Source organism: Ciconia boyciana, chromosome 5, assembly GCF_034638445.1.
Source record: "Ciconia boyciana chromosome 5, ASM3463844v1, whole genome shotgun sequence".
Lineage (NCBI taxonomy): Eukaryota > Metazoa > Chordata > Aves > Ciconiiformes > Ciconiidae > Ciconia > Ciconia boyciana.
In genome coordinates, this window is record NC_132938.1 from 85,317,214 (window position 1) to 85,337,882 (window position 20,669).

Genomic DNA, 20,669 nt, shown 5'->3' on the forward strand with positions numbered 1-20,669 from the left:
TGCACCCCGACTTGTGCGCTCACATCTGAAGACAGCTACTGTATATCTAGGCCAAGTTCTTGTTATGTGGCCTGCCTTCTCCCACCTCCTTGTGTTATCGCTTGGGAGATCCTCTGGGCCGCGGGGTGCTTCTCAAGCCACGGCGGCCGTAGGATGGAGAGAAGAGTCGGTAGTGCTTCTGCAAGATTAGAATGTCTGGATTAGCTACTGAGAGGGAGGCACGTGCTTAGCAGAGAACATCCCGGGGCACCTCCCAGCTTCTTAGGAGATGGGAAGCCGTCAGCGGCGCGTGAGAGGCACAGGCGGAGCGGTCAGAGTCAGGCCCTGCCTCCCAGCGCTGCAGGTTTTAGTTTCCAAAATTCTCCTCGGAGGCTCCTCTTGCGAGTGAAAAGTTCCACTGAGCTAAAATCTCAAACCAGATGGTGACGGCACCTTCGCTGCTTCCCAATGAGCTAGAAAGAAGAAAACTGTTCTGCGGCAGCCCAGTGTTGTTTCAGTCACGAGGTAGCAGTCAATAACCACAGGATAAAATGTGTATTTTTCCCACGTGGAAAAAACTAATTGATAGCCCTCCGTTTCTTCACCCTTCCCTGCAGCCTAAATTGTGACGAATAAGAGAGACAGTTCTCCCACAGCTGGAAAGGGATGTTTTGTCTAAAATGACAGACCACAAAACTCCCTAGTCCCTTTCCACGTGCAGGGAGGAAAAGCAAAAGGTAAAACCTACCCTACTTGTGGCTTTCACCTTTTTTTTTTCCCTTGATTACATCAACATGATTTGAATTGTAAGGACATGCTTAAAAGTGAAAACAATGAACGGTGCAGTCTTATGTCACCACGAATTTTGAAGAGGCTGGATAACTGTGTATTCAGAGTCTATTGAAATCACAGGGAAGGGATGTAAACATGACTTGCATGAGATACCATTTACTGAGACGGTTAAAAAATAACGTTATCTTTCGCCCTTAAAAAAAAAAAAGGCACCGCACACAGGAGTTCAGATTGCACCCACAATGCAGGTGTGTTACAACATTTTAATATGATGATGTTAAGTAAACATCAGTATGTAAAACATGGAGTTGTGATGTCGCATTAAGGATTATTAGAAGAGGAGAGATGCGGCACAGTAACTTCCTGCAGGAAAAATACCAGCATGAATTTATACCAGCCGGCCCGCGCTTTCATGCAGCGCTCGTGACTCGGAATGAGCCTGCATCCTGGCACTCGAGAAAATTCCCTTACCTTTCACCCTAGATCAGCCTGACCCGTCTCCTTTGGTTTAAGCTCAGCAGATTAATGTTTGGTGAAAGCCGTAGTTCTCATTAAATTAAAAAACAACTGAAAGAGAAGACTGAGAAATTAATTTTAATTTTTATTTCATATTAACTCTAGCCAATTATTTTCTGCTGTTATCGAAATGTATAAAATAAAAACAGCCTCGTTATTTTGGATATCCTGTTGTCCACAGTAATGTTTCCCGTTCCTATAAACCCTGCTTTGTCTCGGTCGTAACAGGAGCTCCTCAAGGACTGGCTGGTGGTATTTCTGTGCATTTTGTACATTGCTCTTTAGAATAAAAACATTGTCACCAGTGTGCTTTTCTTGCTGGTGATAGTCTTGTATGTGGTGAGGTATGTGTTCTGTTTCTCAGCATGATCAAGTAAAAGGAGCATCAATAAATCTCTAAAAAATGGAGAGATTATTATAGAGTGCTGTGTATGTCTCATGCAGACGCAGTTTGGTTTAACGGCTTGCCTGAGAACAGCGTTTGCAGACATCTAGGATTACCAGGGAATTGAGCATACAGACAGTGAAACGGACTTTCCGTTTTCCTAACGCTTCAGGTTTTTTCTGCTCGGTCGTACTGCATCCGAAACAGGTTCAGTGTAGCTGGTGGCATCTGGGTGAGAATCCATTGGGATTTCATGTCTTGTCCCCTGGAACTGATGCTTGCTTCCCCACCGTTACTGTGTCTCGTGTGGTACACCCGCGGTATGTGGCCAGAGCCCTGTCTTTGTGAGCAGGGTGCGTGCCGTTCACAAAGCTGGTTCTGAGGCAGAACTTGTAGTTCAACTGTAATGAAAGCAAATGAATGCTCAGCGCCTGTGCAACGCGAGGCATTTGCAGGTAAGTGAAATAACACACCGCTCGGGAGGAAAACTGTTGTTATTGTCACCTCTCCGGGCATTTGTAAACGGCCATTTTTTAGGTTTTATTCTTTTCTTTGCTCTCTGTTAATCTTCATGCTTACAACATAAAAACCCCACGCGTGTTCTGTTTCTCAGCGGAAAGTCTCCAGAGACCAACCAGCGTCCCAAGTACTGGCTGCAGGATCCAAACCGCAGTGCAGCACACGGGCACACGTGGGTACGCCTGTGAGGCTTGCCTGGGAGTGGCCGTCTTGGGCTCCCTTCACTGGGGCCGTGGCAGTAACCACTCCCCTTGTACAGAACAGAAACCCAGAGCACGTGTTCCTGGAAAACTCTGCGCCTTCCTGAGAAGGGAAACCTGTCTGATTAGACGCTCTTTCTCCCGTCATTTTTTGAGAGATCAGAGGTTTCCTAAATTAGTTTAACATGTGAAGGATCATGCTACCCAATGCCTGTAGTTGCTGTGTCATCTGTATTTTGAGGATCTTTTTGACATGGAAATAAGGTACTGAAATAAGAGCAGGCATCTTGTTACAGAACCGCTTTGAACTGTGGAGTTTATACATACTTCTAAAAAGAGTGTTTTCTGTATCACTTCTGTGCTGATTTCATTTTTCAAGAGATGGTTACTTTTCTTATGCAGGCTAAAATAAATACCAACAACGTTATCTGGATATGGGCTTTTTGTAAGGATACCCAAGGTTTGAAACTGTGCAAGGGACGTACTCCATTAACCCTCCTGATTGTGGTTTTCGCAAGCATTTTGAGCTCTCGTGCCAAGGAAGTCTTTGTGTCATTTTGAATCAGGGGATTTTAAAGTATTATTACCCTATGCCTCTTGCCCCCCAAATTACTTGTGACAGATACTCCACAGTGTATAATAATGAAACTCTTAGGGTATTATCTTCAGCTAAATGAAAAGTGTAACATACTGTAATATCATGCCAATTAGAAGGGAAAATCAATGTAGATACCTGAAATACGTTTTTGCTTGGTATCAGCCACTCTGTGAAAAATTGCACGTTCCGCCGTTTTTAATGAACACAGATAGACAGCTAGAGAAGACAAAAGATTATTAGTGGATTTCTATTTCTGTGGCTCTATTTGTTACAAATATTCTTTGAGAGACAGCAGATACACGTGAGGGGAAAAAATCCTCTTCCTCTGCATGTTTTCCTGTTACGCAACATGCTGCTCAAAATGCAAGCTGACAATTCCAGCGATATCTCAAAAGAAGTGTCATGTTTACATTAAAAACGGAGGAAAAGTAAGTAAAACGAAGCAGAGTTTATTTTAACTTGGTGTGTGATGAGATGAGTATTTCTGCCTGTATCGCCTCAGTATCTTGAGGAGTGGTACAGAACGTCACCTGTGTCCTAGCAAACCTACCCAGTTTTGGTTCTTCATCTTGGGTTAAGCCAGAGAGTACACAGAGGTTTAATCAGTGGCTTGAAATAAGCCAAAGACTTGTTGATGGTTGGGCTTCGTGCAGCCTTTTGTACGCAACTGGGCTACGACGTCCCCAACCAACGGCCAGTGATTTCACGAGGTTACAGGAGCGACAAGCCATCTCTGTGGGCACTTTATTGTTCCGTTTACGTGGCTGATGCTCCTTACTGTACGAGCCAGTGTCCGACAGGTTCTCAATAGCTGTGGAACAGTCGGAGCCCCTGAGTGAGGCTGTGGCAGGCTTTCTCGGCATGCCACACGGGGCCACAGGAAGGCGGCCCGTCTTTTGAAGCCGGTATTGAGGGTGACCGTGTAGGTGGCAAAATGAAGGTGTACGTTGTGAAGAGGATGGGAGTCTAGGGGGGAGGAGAAGAAGAAGGAAATAATCACTGAAACTTAGATAGTAATTTTATTTATAGTCTAATGTGCACACATGGCTGTTGATGATGAGGCTACCAGTGACATAAATAAACTCAAGCAAAAGATGTAAGCGAGTGGATATATGTAAAGGCTTCTTTGGGCAGTGCCACGAATTTGGACATGGACCAAGAGAATTATTTACGTCCCTTGCAATTTCAATGAAGAGCACAAAGGAGATAATTAGACCAGCATTGCTCTTTCCATCTTGCGCACATTCATGCCCACCGAATGTGAAATGTTCGCCTTTTCCCCTCCAACGTGATGGTTGTTGAACTTATTTTTAGTGTCATTTGATAAGCCTCCCTGCTTGCAGAGAGACATCCCACTGACCCAGCCACTGGTCATTGTCTATACCAGTTCCCATCAAAGCGGGCGCGCTTTGTCAGGTTTCGACTCGAATATCCATTTTGCATCTGAAGTACAGTATCGAAAGTGACTGGATCATTTGAGCCTTTTTCTTCAGCTGCTCCCTCCTTCCTCCCCCACAGTGTTTCCGCTCACGCTAACATAATTTGGCATCGTCGACGTGACACGACACTGGTTTTTCTAAAAAATTATAATACATACATTATCAATGTTTTGTGATGGCCGGCGCTCCCGTAAATTTAATTTCTAAACTGATGGAAGGAGGTCTTTTTCCACTGCTGAATCTTAACCAATGCTCGGTGCCCCCTTGAAAACAGAGTAATGCACATACAGTAATAGGTCATTCAATGTCAAAAGGCATAAAAAAGATGAGCAAAATCTTCACAGGCTGCTGCTTGCTGTTGCCTTTAATTATATTAATTAAACTTTGAAATTCTCATGCAAAGAGAGTTGCTGGCTTGTGACGCTGAAGAGCCCTTGGAGATTTGGGGGGGGGGGGGACCCTGAGATACCAGCTTAGTGGCTACTGCTTTTTTTAATCTAAAAAAAAAAAAAATACATAAGCGTACGACTGCTAGGTATGTTTATAGATGATGATGTTTTATGCGCTACTGAACTCTGAATGCAGGAAAGGGGAAAAAACCACCAGCCACAGTGTCAAGGTCTTGAAGCATCAGTCCCTCAAACTCCGCTCAAGATCTCTGGTTACAGGCTGTCTTCCCATGGAATAACGCTCTATTAATTTTCTTCCTGTCCCGGGTGCATAATGAAAGAAAGGTGTCTTCAAAAACTAAAGGGCAAAGTCTTGCTTGCTACCAGTACCTTGAGGCATCCTGTCTACATTTTGTCATGCGTGTGCACTTTTCAGTGTTAGAATGACAAGATTTCCAGTCCGAAGGTTCCCGTAAGGCACGATGCGGTGGGGGACTCGCAAGGGTTTTCTGATCTGACATCGCTGTAAGGCACTCAACTCTTGCGCTTGCTTAGCCTGGTGGGAATTTTTATCCTCCGCCTTTGGCTAGTAGTCCCTGTTTAAATAACACGTGCCATCTCTACATCTGAGAAACTTTGCGTCTCCACTAAAAGCACATTATGTCCTGAGAATCTGTAGTCCTTAAAAAAACATAAAATAACAAAAGTAGAAAAACATTATCATCTTTGGTGTCTGTATTGTCCCTTTTGTGTTCTATAAAAGCATAGGCATGCAAGTCAATGCTTCTCTTCTTGTCACTGTTGGAAATCACAGAGTATCAACGCACTGGGGTGAAACACAGGAGCTCAGTACAGCGGTGCTGGCTCCTGGGAGCGGGGAATGCAGAAACCTTCTGAGTTCGGACTTGAAGATGATCCAAGAAATGCGAGAAGTGCTCGGTTCTCTCTGCTTGGTTGAAAAGTGGCAATGTGGCTGTCTTTCCTCCTGGTAATCCTCTTCTCCTCCTCTACTGAGACTGAACTCGGGTGAAGTTGATACATCGGCCCTGAGGGGGGGAAAAAGAGAGAAGCTCTTATTGGTGGAGTAAGAAATGCAACCAAGATTTTAGAATGCTGAATATTAGATGCTAGAAGAAGGCTGTAATTTAAATTGAGATGTTTGTGAAAATAACATACCCATGAAAAACCTTTTAAGAATTAATGGAAATTACCCAGAGTGAGGCACTACATTTGACTTACAAATTTATCATGTTAGGAAAGCAGCGATGACACAGAAGACACATTTTGAACACTCAGGTCTTTTGTGAGGATAATTTACAAATTCTCGGTAACTGGAGTGAGCAAACTCAAACCTATCTAAACACGGTAAAGGAAGATCACGGCGAAGACAGATACTCCCCACAGATCTCCCCCAAGCCAAATCCTCACGCCGTGCAGCGCAGATAAATGTGACTGTTAGTTAGCAGAGCTGCTGCTGATTTGAAACTGTATTTTATTAGCAATAACCCGAGTTCTGCATCTATAAACTCTGTTCTTACGTGCTTTAAAATCGCTGTGCACCAAAAGGAAAAAGCAGCTTCTCTTGGTGTCATGCCCGGGTAATTGCCGTTCTCCCACAAGTGGGCCCAGGTTAATCTTGGCGGCTTTTGGTGTAGCTGAATGAAACAAATCTACTAGCAAAAATCATGACCCCTTTTTACTAATTTGGGATAAGCACTAAAAATTGCCAGGCACTTCTCGGAGCTTATTTAAATGCCCACACTCCAAACTGATCATCGTTTTTTGAAGTAGGGTGTGCTCTCAACAGAACAGCCCCTCTCTTTAAGCAGCAATTCCGGGCACAGCAGCGATACCTTTCCTTTCTGTGATGGAAAAAGCCAGCTTACATCGAGCCTTTGTTCAGGACTTCTCCACCTGGAGAAAGTAATTCTGCAAGGTATGATATGGAAGTAATAAGTACTTGTATGAAAACGTGTGTGGTACGACTAGTGAATGCCAGCCCGTATTGCATGTTTTGGCGTGAGGTTCTTCTTTACTTACAAAGTCTCTCCATTTGAGTGGGCCCTGTAACACAAAATTCTGGACCGGGCAGTCTGTGAGGAGCCCGTAAGGTGACTGCCTCAGCCAGGGACCGCAGCTGGGGCGGGGGGGGTGGTTATGATCTTCAAAGGTACGTAGGGACGCAGGTTTCGTGGAGTTTAGAGGGACTTTACGTGAAAGTCTCCTCAAAAGGAAAAAAGCTGAGCATGTTTCCTTTTCTCTGTCCCCTTCAATTCCTACTTGAGCACTTTGAAATTGCCGTGTCTGTGAAGCACTTTTTAAGAGAACTGTAAAAGATGATGCCAAGTAAGCTGTGCTAGTTTTGGAATAGGCAGCTGTGCTTACGCTTTGAATCCTTATTTCCTTTTAAAGATGCATGGCTGGGGGAAAATTACTGCTTTCTTCTTAAACCTAGGAGATTGTGGAATTATCAAATGAAATTGCGGCTGAATTTCATATTATTTTCATTTATTTATTTTGATCTAAACATTTTACCCGTTAACAGGGAGGGTGATGCACACAGTTATTTGGCATTACTCAAGCAAGTCTCAGCTGGCACCTGCCCTTGACTGGCACGAAAGGGGCAGTGTTCTGGTCAAGGGATTTTTTTTCCTAATGTGCTCCTAATGATTCTACTTTTGTCAACGGCATAATAAATATAAAACTGGTGAGTAGGTGGGTACAGTAATTGTAGTAACTTCTAGCTGCTACCATCTGTATTATAAATGCAGAAGAGATGCAGAGAGATCAACCAGGAGTGCAAAGAGATTCCTTTAAAGGCCAAGTATAATAGGCCTGGACATCTTTATGCACCTTTCCATTTGCTTGTTTTGTTTGTTGTTGTTTTGTTTTTTTTAATTAAGCATATCAAAATGAATTCTGTGGTAGAAGCAAAGTATTTCTGGAGCATAAAATCCAGAAATGCTGTGCAACTCCAGCACTTCTGACGACAGAGCTAATGTTAAATCAACGCTGACAGCAAGGATGTTTACTTCCAAGTTAATGCCACAGTGGAAAAACAAACCTCTGCAAAACATGAGCAGAAAACAGATAAAGGGGGAACTGCAGTAGTTCCTAGCTGATGTAATTAAATTACAATTTACCCATCGATACAAAACTTCTGCTTTTGCTTGTAGCTTTCTCACCATTCTTTAAAGATAGTTACCAGTGCATGAATTTATATGAATTTTGGGCAAATGATTTGACTATTAATTTTGGTGTTTGCATTCAGTCTGCATTTAGAAGGTGGTTTAGTGGCTCAGTGCTTTACCTGACGTCTGAAATAATCACTGGAATCAAAAATAAGTTCTTCAAGGTCTGACTGCGTGAAGTTGGTAAGTGCAGTGCGTTAAGAGGGGCCGAGTGTGTTTTTAGTTCTTGAGAATGGCATTAATGAACTATATAGCAAATGTCACTGAAGGGGCAAACTAGCCCCTTAGCTCTAGGGGAGATGGAGTTCTGTGGCCCTAGGAAGGATTTCCAGTTGAAGAGCCGTGTATAGAAAATTAGGGAGAACTTCCACCTTGAAATCTTGTTACCAAAGACAGCATGGGTTTCCATCTCTGCCTTTGCTGGGATCCTACCAGGTAGCATGACTGTAACTGTCACTACAAATCCACTGTGAGCTGCAGCAGCAGCGAAGGCTGAACCGCTCTGCGGTTAGAGCTGCTCCCTCTGCTCTGTCCTGGCCACTCCAGGGCCGGGGGGGACACGGCAGGTCTGTAGCGCTGGGCCCTGCTCCGCTGGCCAGGTGCCTCCTCGTAAGTGCCCTGCAGTTCTGGAGTGTCCGTTGTCTTCTAAAGGCTGACCATGAGGGGTAGATGGTTTTTGAACAATGTCAGGGGGAACCAAGGAGGAAAGGGAACATAAACCTGTTTCAAAATAAATTTGGAAATGGTGAAGCCTTAAAATAAAATTTAGAGGTGATATCTTAGGAGTTACAGGGCATAGCTTTCACTAGAATTAAGAAAAAGACGTTCTGTTTTGTTCTGAACACATCTTCTCTGCCAGCCTCTAGTAAGGGTTAGAAGGTTTTTGGAAGACACTCCTGGGATACCTCTTTTTTTCCTTTCTACCTGAGGTGGAGTCATTTCCACTCTGAACTTACCCGTAGGCATTAAGTTACTGAGTGTATTTGATGTACGATCAGATAGTGCTATAACTTCTGTGAATTTCTGTACTGGCAACTTTGACTACCTTTTCTTATTTAAGAAAACTGGAGGATGAGAGATGACAAATTAAAACAAAGCCTTCCATATAAGAAGCCATTTTTTGTGTACAATGCGATACTCGCAGAGGACAGAGCTGAAATCACGGTGTTGGAAAATACACTGGAAGTGCTAATTAATGAGAAGGTCAGGAACACTGTAGTGTCATTAACGGAACAGCAAATACTGCACGCCAGCATAGCAGAGAACAGCTTTTACGTTCAGGTAATGGGATGTGACAAGGTGCCTGGTTTCACAATACCTACACATGAAATGCATTAAGAAGTAGCTTTCAAGCTCAACGTAAGGGGCTTTGAGCTCTCACCATGCTTGCAATTTAAGTCTAACTTGCACAGTTACCATATATACCTTTCACTTTATTATTTCTTAGCAAAAATAGATACGTGTATATCAGCAAGCCTCTCTCTTGGTCTGTTTGCCACAGTCTGTTTCATGTACATCACTCTTGCCCCTAAATGCTGGCTTAGAGGGTTCTTCCTTCCAGAACGAGTGGTTCCAGACATAGCAGGGACAGAGGAGATCCTTAAATGAGCAATTACCATTATGGTTGTCCACTCATCTCCCATGGTCTCTGCCCCCAGCCTCCTTACTCAAGGACTCGATGGGGAGGAAGGAGAAAAAGAAGGAATGTTTGGTCAGCCAGACCCCTGATCATGTAACCCATCCACCAGGCAGACAAAACACCATTACCTGGAGAATCTCAAAGCACCTGAGAAATACCAGCTATCAAAACGCTGGCAGTATCAGACAATCACAGAATCACAGAATCGTATAGGTTGGAAAAGACCTTTAAGATCATCGAGTCCAACCATAAACCTAACGCTGCCAAGCCCACCACTACGCCATGTCCCTAAGCACCTCAGCCAAACGGCTTTTCAATACCTCCAGGGATGGCGACTCCACCACTGCCCTGGGCAGCCTGTGCCAGTGCTCGACAACCCTTTCGGTGAAGTAAAATTTCCTAATATCCAGTCTAAACCTCCCCTGGCGCAACTTGAGGCCATTTCCTCTGGTCCTATCGCTTGTTACCTGGGAGAAGAGACCGACACCACCTCTCTGCAACCTCCTTTCAGGCAGCTGTAGAGAGCGATGAGGTCTCCCCTCAGCCTCAATAATAGATGGTAACAAATACACTGTACCTAGTTTAAGTGAGATTTTAAACCATTCACATTCTAGATGGGCAAACTGAAGCAGGCCGAAGGAAAAAGACTAATTGTCAATTGTTAAGCATTTATCACTCCAGATCAAACCAATACAATCTGTAGGTTTTCATCAACTAGAAAACCAGGTTGTATGTGATGTAACCAGTATCACTGTCTTCGTGCAAGTTGGTTTTGAAAAAAAGATGCCTACTTGTGTAAGTCATTCCTCTAAATGAATTCAAAACTTCCTATGCAGTGATATCTATTTCATCATTAAGACCAGCTTTTAGAAACAGAATATTAAATTTTTCTTCTGATTAATCTGAACTTTACGAAAAGGACTATTTACTTAAATAGAAGCACTATTTACCAAACAGTAGGCTCATCAGGCTATTTTTGGCCTTCACAATTAAAACATGCTTGTTCTATTTGTAGCTAATTACACCAGTGAATTACCATCCTAGCAGCATTGCCATGATCCACCAGTTTGGTGAGTTAATGTTACACGCATGTGCCCGTACTCAATTAAACAATCAATACAACCAATTTGAAATCAGATGTATCGTGCCTTGTAAATCACTGGATCATAAACCTTAACAATACCAACATGTAGTCAGTATAACATTGAACTGAATTAGTGGTTTAGGACTAGAGTAATTAAAAAATGAGTTATGCAAGCATTCTGTGATCCTCGTGTGGAATATGGGAGTTGTCCCCATGCGCCAGTTTCAATAGAAAAAAACCCACCCTTAACTCTCAAAGATGCACTGCAGGTCCTGCAGGAGAAGAATATGGCAGGTATTTAACAAAAAAAAAAAAAAAAAGGAGGAGGAAAGACATCTATGGCAAGGATATTTACCTAAGAAGGAATACTTTTATATTACATCAAAGCCATTTCTTAAATTGCTGTGGTTAAACCATGACCATATGTTACTAAAGTTAAGCTACGGGGCACACAGTCTCAAGGGAAGTGGATGCTCACGCTGAACTGCAGATTGTAGCCTCACATGGCAGTGCCCCAAAAACCAAGGCACCGAGAGGTGCCTGCAGGAACAGGCGTGCTTCCTCCTCCAGCGTGACCTTCTGCGGGCCCGTACAGCTCTGCTGGAGCAGCGCACTGGGCACGTGGAGGAGGATACCTTTTGGACTGCACGCTGATATGAGCCTGGACCTCAGCCCTTGATGTTGGCCAGATAGGTATGGAAAGCACTTTAATTTGTATGTGCGCGTGTGTGAGCAAATGTGCGCCGCCTTCCAGCGATCCGTAACGTAGCACTGGGCTCTTTGGTGGAGGCAGTGGGGGAAACCGCACAGGCTCCTCTGGGGCCGAGCCCGCGTCCCGCGCGGCCAGAGCTGACCTTCCCTGTTCACAGCGTTGTACAAATATTCACTATGTAGCTCCTGCGTGATCTAGATAGTAAATTAAGTTTTGCTTCTCTTTTTTTCAAAGTGAACTACAGACTTTCTGCTCTTTTGGTTACAAGCTGAAAACGTGTACTGCCATAAAACTTTATGTCCTGGTCACCCATTTAAAACTGTCTATTGAGGTGGGTTTTTCCCCTCCCCTCGAGTAACAGAGCCAGAAGAGAGACTGCTCAGCAAAAAGAGTTTCAAAATGTGCAGGGGTGAGAATGAGAGGCAGCGCTCTCCTGGAGATGACTAATAAATTTTGCTAGATCTTTCCAAACTGAAATAGATGAAAGGCAACAAAGGTCTAATAGATTTAAAATGAGCAGCAGAAGCTGTATGCATTGTGGTTGTTGAGATGAATGCCGAAGTCCCTTACTGAGGTTGCGGGCTGGGAAAGCTCTTCACCCTCCCTTTACCCCACGTGGTAGTACTAGGTGGGACGGCACTGCAGGGTGGGCACGGGCTGGGGGGAGCTGGGTGCCAATGCCATAGCTGCCTGCTTGGCTGGGGAGAGTGTTATTGCCTTGAGTCGTGCCAAAGTATAACTTTTTCGATTATTAATTACCATTTGGAGCGCCTAGAGCTTTTTGAGAAGCATCTTTTGTAATATCTTCACATATGTGCAAAGGAGAGACAAATACACAGGTACGGATATATGGGCTCTGTTCTTGGTATCTCAAACGTGGACTGGGTTTGCCAAAACAGCGACAGCAGTCCTCAGAGTACTACCTCCGAAGCTGAAATTTGACCATAGAACTGTTCCTCTTTCTTTTCCTGCGTTGATAGGCTTTTTGTACTCAGATGTGAAATACCATACTAATCAATACCTTCTGAACCTAAGGGCCTCGCTGCATGGAAGGGACTTGTCCAAAATGAGTATTTAATCATGGGCTGGGTAACAAATGCTTTAAGTTTCCTGGTTTGCTCTCCTTCATCGTGTTGTGTAATTGCCTAAAAGGATGCAATTGAAGGAAGTCAGGTTCTCTGTATAAAACCCTGAACCCACTGTCAACTTCTGGATGCTGTCACAAAGGTCCCAGTGAGATGTGATCTCCTTTGAGGCTGTGGATCCTTCCTCACAGCCTTCCTCCAAATGCTACTGAGCTGACAGGCTCAGGCTACCTATAAACTGTAACCAGTATGACATGGAAAGTTGAAGGAACGGAATACCCTCAACTCGGAACAGGACTTTGAATCATTCGCTTAGCGTTTAAGTAGCTGGCTGCTGCTGGGTAGTCATTGGTTTATGAGGTAGCTTTTAACGTACCACCTTCAACTCACTGTCTCTGGCTACTGTTTCCTTGGGGATGTTTGGCCTTGCTTGTAGTATTCTTCAGTAACTCAGAAAGGGCAGGTGAAGCAGTCTGTAAAATCAAGGAGGGTGGAGATGGGATATGATGATATCCAGCCACCCAGCGTATGCTGCGCTGTCTGTTCTCATGTACTCTGTCGCTCAACCATACCTTGTCCTTGTGTATGACTTAATTTCTTTAACGTGCTGAGTGCCTGTGTGTATAGGAAAAGGTTCCCTGTACACTGATGAATTGTTCAGCATCCAACTTAGGACTGACAAGAAATGCAGTCCTAAGTGCATTTTCTGGAAAACTGCATTTTCCAGAGGAGCCCTTACAGCTCTGTTTGGTCCAGAACAGTTGTATTACCCCCTATAATATACAGCGTCGTAAAAGATTGGCTCATTTTGGCCTTGGAGGGTCAAGATCCTCCACGGTCTGTGGCTGACATACCCAGCAGCAGCTGAGAATTGTGTGCTTCTACCCCCAGCGGCAGTGTCCCCATAAAGAGAACACACCCTTTGGGGATTTGTCATTTATATGGCACACGTGAGCTCTGCCCTCCAGCCCAATTGATCAGTGCCCGCATAGCTGTGAGGAAGGAGAGGGTTTTAGAATAATGTCACTCCCGAGACGTATTTAGCGGTGTCATTTATGTTGCCCCTGTCTTCACAGCATTATCAGAGCTTCTTTCATCTCTGTGATCGGTGCATCCCTGTTAGCCCAGCTTTGTTGTTCCCCAGGAAGCCGTCTTCTCACGACAGCTCTCCACGACAGTCTGCCGAGACTGCTGGTGTAGTTTGGATCAGCAGACAAGAATCTGGTTTACCCGATTCTATTTCTTCTTACACTTATTTTCCCTGTGACCCAGCCTGCAGTTTGCCTCTCTATAAGGAATCAAAATTGAGAGTATCGGGTTCTTCCCTGTAGCCCTTTCAGTAAAGGACAGAACTGTGTAAAACTTTTCTTCTTTGCTAATGCAAAGGAACAGGCAATTTCCTGTTTTCCAAACCTCTTTAGAATCATTAACTCCCAGTACAGAGCTTACCAGGGATGATGAACTCCTACACGTGCTCCTGACCAGCACACTCATGTGCAGTTGTGACAGTGAAGGGGCCTTTTAAAGGAATAAAACCGGCCGGGGTTCAAACTAGGCGCTGAGATGCCAGCGCTGACAACACCTTCCTCAAAGTCCTGTATCAAGAGCTGAACAGCGGTGGCTGTTTCCTTACTGGAAAAATCCCACTGCTTCCCCTCAGCAGAGCCTGGTACCACGGAGTGGAACAAGACAGCAGCTCATGCCAACACACCTGTGTCGGGCTCGAGAGCTAAACCCCGCTGTCTTACAGCCTTCACAAAGGGCCACCACTGATCTTCCCTCACTATAGCCAGCAAAAACAACATTAACTAGAGCTAATGTCACCTTGCCCCCATCTCCTGGGCATTAAAATTCTAGTGGCATTAACATCCGTGCCCTTCTTTACTAGCTCCCCCGCTCGGGATATATTTCACTGCTATAACCATTATAATATTACGCTCACCTCATAAATATCCATTGGCAAGCTGGAGCATACAACTGAAGTTAAGTTTCTATATATTTTTTTAAGATAGCTGATTTACGTGTTTACCTTGGAGAGGGGTTGCTAACACACCCATGTCCTGTGCAGCTCTAAGCAGCGTTCAGAGATTTAAACTGATCTCTCTCTCACACTTGCTCTCTGTTCCCGACGATCAGGTAATCCCTCGTCTCAGAGACCCGAGAAGCTCAGAACATTATATGCATTTGGAATTGGCTTTACACTGCTGCTAACAGAAACCTGTGTGCTCTGTTGCCAAGCTCTTAGCGCTCAAACCTCATCTCTGCAGATGTGCGTTGCTACCAGCGTGTTTATTTTACATAAAGCAAAATGATTTTAAGTTGTCAGAGTTTCCTGTCCTTGCATATGTCGCGTTATTGCCCACAGAAGACCACCTACAACAGGTTTCAGTGGCTGCGTGCTCACCAACTGCCATCCTAATGCAGTGCCATTAGGCAGCCGCACAAGTTGCAAGTGAAGAAGTCCCAGTCGGCATCCCTGAACCACACTATGGTGGTAGATATTTAGCACCTGGGAAAAGATGACTTGCAGTGCTATACGCTGCTGGAAGTGTCATTTTTCACAGAATAAATCGGCAGTGAATCTCTTAGAGGAATGAACGTGAACTGGCGTTATTGCTACAGAACCCATCACTACTGATGCAGACATCAGGATCATGTCTAGGGCTGCCCAAGGAGGCTTTCTCCCCAAAATTACTTAATTGATGGCTGAAACATCACTGACAGAGATGAGGTAAGCTCTGAACCCCAAGAACAACACTGGATGGGCTCAAAATCCTCCTAAAGTAACAACAACATAATAAAAAGAAACAAACTACAGATGAATGGTGCTATATATTTTTACCCTAAGAAGGATTTTTTCTTTCACTCTAGCAATTTTTGCCAGTAACTTGAGATAAGTGGAAAGGCATACAGCTTGTTCACTGTCCTCATATTTATGCAATGTAGCCTCCTTAGCATGTGGACATGAACCTCATGATCTTTCCAAGCAATCTAGCGGTCCCATAGGTCAACTTTCAAAGGTCACGTAATACGAATTTCAAGACAGTAGTTTCACCATGAAAACTGGCATCATCTGCCGCAAAAAAAGACTGCTTTGAAGAGAATGTGCCAGCACAATTACAGGTACCTCAGTAGTTAGGTCTGACTTGACAGCCATCTTTCATCCCTTGGTCCTGCTTTAGTTGTGGGCAAGTAAAGTGCAGAAAAGGACAACAGGACTAATTTATTTTAAAGATAGTTCCTGTCTTTCTGCAGCAAATAAATACTGTATTTTAGAGTACAGGCCAACAAAACAAAACTGCCAGTAATAGGTTCAAAATAGGTATTTTAAAGATGCTGTCTAACTACAGAAAATGTGTAATGGATCGCCAAGAGCCTGTGGCTGCTGTGTCAGACAAGTATTTCTTGCAGGAAAATATGCAGCTCAGTTGTAGCCATCTGCCTCAAACTTCTACCTTAATATAAATATTATGCAGTACGTACTAATTTGTGGAGAGAAACCCCGCCGGTATCTTAAACCCATTTATGTCTGATATCTGACATAGTCCCGATTCTGCAGTTGACTACTGTGAACAAAGTTGCTAAGTTCTGGTTGGCTGGTTTTTTTCAAGTGCCTGTGATTTAAGTGTGTGCTTTGGTAAATCTTGTGTTGACATGGTTTGCTAAATGTTTGGAGCAAACATTCACTGATGCAGAGCAAGCGTGGATGTATAAAATGCTGCTGTTGTCATCTGGCAGGGCTTGGTATCCGCTTCGTACACACTTTGCTTAGATGTAAATGAAACTACTTGGTGCGCTGCAGTGAGGAGTCGAGGGGTATTATCTGTAGTATTTTTAGTACACTGGCGGCTTTGAGAAAATGCTATTAAGAACAGCTTTTCACCCCACTAATGACGCTTATTTTGTAACTGGACATATGGACATTTCGGCACAGTTGCTACAGCGAACAAAATCTTCGAAGTACGTGTCTACCAGTGGTGTAACCTTGTGAAACCCAGGACTGAAGGGATTTTGTAGCTCAATATGCTCTGTGGCACTGGAAGGAGTGCTTCTGCCAAGACTCCCGGTACTTGAGAGCAACGATGCAGGGCTAGACTTTCAACACTGTTTTCCCACCTTGGAAATTCCAAGTAACTTCCACAGAGTAATCTGAAAAGCTCCACCCACACTGAACTCTTGCTAATCGAGTCAAACACGAACAGCACAGGCGTGCCGTACAGCTCCTCACCTGCATCTGCACAGACCTGTGGTCTGTGGGGCTGCTCGGGAGCGGGGCGACCATCGGTGCGAGCGAGCGCAAGAGCTGTGGTCGTTCTTATCATCTGTGCTCCCCTTGCGTCTGAGTGCCAGTCAGTCATTTATGTACCAGGGAGGCAGCTCTTGCCCTGACCGGTTTTCAGAGAAGGACGAGAAGGAGAGTGGACTGCAGAGGTATGCAGGCAGCCAGGGAAGGGAAAGGAAACAAGTGCTCAACTAGCGTGAGCATTTGCCATCCTGCCTAGACAGGTTTTGGCAATGAAGGAGGGAGGGATTTATGTTCCTTTGCCAAGTTTTCCTGTGACTGCTTTATTCAGCAGTTCTCCAAATAAACTACTGCCTTGAAAAAGAGTGGTTGTGACAAGCTGCCTCTCCTGCGAGTTGGCCTTCCAGGTCTGGGAGAAGAGAGCGCGACGAGCTGCTGAGCCGGTCGTGTGGGCCTTAGGGGAGAATAAAACTGTGTGCATTTGTAGCATCTGCTTCAAAAGGAGGTTGTGGCAAATATTTTATTCAGCAGAGCTGGAGGTCTCCTGTCTCTAGAGGGCAGGAGTTTGTTGTTTTCCTCATACAAGGCAAGCATTGCTTATGCAAAAGGAAAGGATGTGGAAATGGCCTGGAGAGTCCCTGTTTTCCTACCACAGATTCTTTGGAGCGAGGGCCCCAGCACGCTCTCCATCTGACCCCTTGGCAGTAAGCCTCCCTCACTTGCGGCACTTCTGCCTCCGTGGAAATACACCATGGCCTGGCAAGGTTTGACCCTTCTTTCCTGAAGGACGCATTCTTCTTCTCCCATTGCAAGCGCCTGCCAATGGAGGGCTCTTCTCCTTCAGATCTAATTATGCCTTAGAAGGCAGATCAAGCTTGTTCTCACTGCCAGAGGGAAAGTGATCTCTGTCCTGGCGGCCATCCCAGCACACACCTAAGCCAGTGCTGACGCTCGCTCACGTGGGCGCGATAACCAGGACATTTCTCCTCCTGTCATCCCCCAAGTGATATGCTGAGCTGTCACTGGGAGAGCTCCCTCTCCTCAAGTGAGAAACCAGAGGGGTGGGATTGTAACACTCATTTCCAGGTGAAGCTTCGAGAGCTCTTCCTTAATTTCTGCGGTATACAGGCATCGCTGCGGCGGGGTGGGGGTGCTGGAGAACAGGAGAGAGGTTTTCTCTGAGAAGTGTCTTGGATCTTTGAACTCTTCTAAAACTTTCTGGGATGAATCCTTGTCAGGAGTAACTATTACTGGGGATCCCATCTAAGTTATGGGAGGACCCCAGCCACACTGACAGCAGGCTTGATCTTTAGTGCCAAATGGTCTCCTCATGTTAGCATCCTATATGACTCCTCGAGTCCTCTACATCTTTTTTAGGAAGAAAAGGTAGAGAATATGCTACTAGATGCATCACATTTCAAGCTTTGTAAAATCAGAAACAGAGCCCAATTTTAAGCCCACTAAAACCAACAAACATCAAAACCTGGCACTTTGGGGCCTTTTTCATTTAAAAGGCAAAGAATATCGGAAACTTACAGTTCCTAGAGATGGCATCTCTAAAGCAACAGTCAAACGTTTCCATTATTCTTCCTTCCTCCCTTCTGTGCAACTACTCAAAGTGAGAAGAATGCAATTTATCTTTCTCTGAAATCAGAGGTAACACCAGATAAACTATAACCGTCAGAGGAACCATTCTCTTCGAACTCCCTTTTCTCCTCCATCATGACCTCAACTCAGGAAAGTCCCCTTCAAGCCTCTCCTAAAATCTCCTTCCTTTAGGAATACTTCCCAGTCTCCTTTTCCCGATCGACTTCTCTAAGCCGGGTTTTTCTAAAGAGATGATGTTGTCTTCATATGGCTCATGTATTTAAGAAGCAGATGCTCTACAGCTGTGAAGTCCGTAAGTCATCCAGGGGCCATGTTTTCAGCTCATAACAGAGCCGTAACATGGCATTCATACCCCAGCCAAAAGCCTGGCCCATTTGATTTTACGGTATCTGACTGGCATATGATAATTACTTGTAAAGAGGGAAGTCACCCCAGTTATATAGCATTTAGGATGCTGTGTAAATTATTTTAAAATAATTGCCACGCAATTATTATGAGGAAGAAATTCCACTTAAGAAATTCTGTGGGACGGTGTGAACCTATTTGAAGATGTAGATGGGGTTTAAGCCGATTCTCTTAGGAGGAAGGCTGGAAAGGCCCTGGCACGGCAGGAGGGTGCAGCTCTACCACAGCTGTGACCGCGCAGATTGAGATGGCTCTGTAGATGGCAAGACAGAACCCCAGCAGGACCTTGCTCTGCCACGCGAATGCCTGCACACACACTGCATGTAGCAGCCCTCTAGATGCCACTGTGATCCAGCTGTCACTTCACCAGCCGAAGCCTTTACAGCGGTATCTGATAGCTGGATCCTTCACAGCGATAACGAATTCAGCATTAATGACACTGACCACTGGGCCCAGCAAAGAATGCGGATGCCAAGCTGTTTCCTCACCCCTCAACCCATGTCAGCTTCCCCGGTACAATGAGTACACGTCAACAACTCAGCTCTCCTTCCTGCAGACAAAACCCCGCAGCACAGCATTAGGCTTTTGTTTTAATTTGAATGGATTAGTAATCATAAACTATACAGATATCTGGACATCCCTCCCGCCCCCCCCAAAAAAAAAACCCTCCTCCATTCAGAGCAGTGTTAGAAGTGGCAGGTCCAGAATCCTCTATCTTGGACCAAGGCCTGCATCCTTCCTGAAAGCCAAACCCTCGTGCAACACCATAATTAAAATGACCGCAGGATATATTTTCTCCTGTGGCCTGCTCCACATCTGATTTAGACCTTCTGGATTATGAGAGAGGAGAACCTATGAAGCTGTCTGATTTATGTTCATGCACATCTCTGTCAGTCTGCCTCGCTCTCAGTTTGCAAAGATGTCTATTAATTGTATGTCAGGCGTATTTCAAACGGTGCTAATTTATTGCTATTGTTGCTAGCATTACTGCTGGTTGAAGCCCTAGCCATTGACCCACGATCCACCGTACTCGGAGAACAGAGAACAAGAGATTGCTGTAACTAGTCCATTGCCATAACAAGTGCTGATTTCTGATGCTAATAAATGGGGACAAAGATGAAATGCCAATACGCATTTCCACATCTGTCTAGCATTTGAATTAGCAGTCGGTGCCTCTGTCCAGGAACACAAACTGTTACAAGTGAGGGCTGCATGTCTGGCCCCCTTGCATACAAAATTAAAGCTTAATCTCTCATTTGGCCATTACAGACTGCAGAAGAGACACGCTGCTAGGAGTCGCAGTGCTCTGGTGCACTGTAGCTACTGGTAGCAGGCAGAGGCCAGAGCAGCCTTTGAATAAGAGCTCTCGCGTGATGGAAGAGGAGGGTCAGTCAGTAGCCCACCGAGGAAGAGAGGAATGTGAGAGTTCTCCTCGTACAAGAAGTTACTCCAGCAAGTAAGACAGGGTGGGCAGCACGCATGCAGCAGGTTTCTGGAGTAATTCTTGGCCAAGAGGTCTGTAATTTAGGAAGACTTTTGTCCTGGATTATCTTGACAGCTACCAGTAGTCTCCTTATTTCCTACTAGCAGTGCATGTGCTAACAATTCACTCGGATGTACTAGTGTCACAGTTACCAGCTTCTGTTAATTTTTAGGCACTTGCTGCTGATCTTGTGTCTTGCTGAAAATCAGGAATAGTTCCTTTAAAGTCAGCAGCATAAAGCTCATGAAAATAAAATCAGAACCTGATCCTCAGATTGTATTGTGACAGTGTGGTGTCTATCACGGGTTCCTTTTCAGGACCACCAAGCAGTTGGCCCATCACAAGTGGTGCTGGCAGCCTCTAGGATGTGTGCGCTGCAAAGAAATGGTGCTCGAGTCCTGC

The 20,669-nt window shown here is 44.8% G+C and overlaps 1 protein-coding gene across 3 annotated transcripts in view; it reads right to left on the reverse strand.

Moving 5' to 3' along the window:
- Window positions 1-3,989: 3,989 nt before the first annotated feature.
- The window catches only part of ANTXR2 (ANTXR cell adhesion molecule 2), a 123,087-nt gene continuing 106,407 nt past the window's right edge, over window positions 3,990-20,669 (reverse strand). For 2 of the 3 annotated variants that reach the window (XM_072861277.1, XM_072861275.1), the window contains one exon: window positions 12,905-13,001. In XM_072861277.1, coding sequence (XP_072717378.1) covers window positions 12,915-13,001 — 87 coding nt within the window. In that variant the 3' untranslated portion in view covers window positions 12,905-12,914. Of the gene's footprint in view, window positions 5,864-12,904; window positions 13,002-20,669 lie in introns of those variants that run through there. The other variant, XM_072861276.1, reaches the window with a different exon arrangement.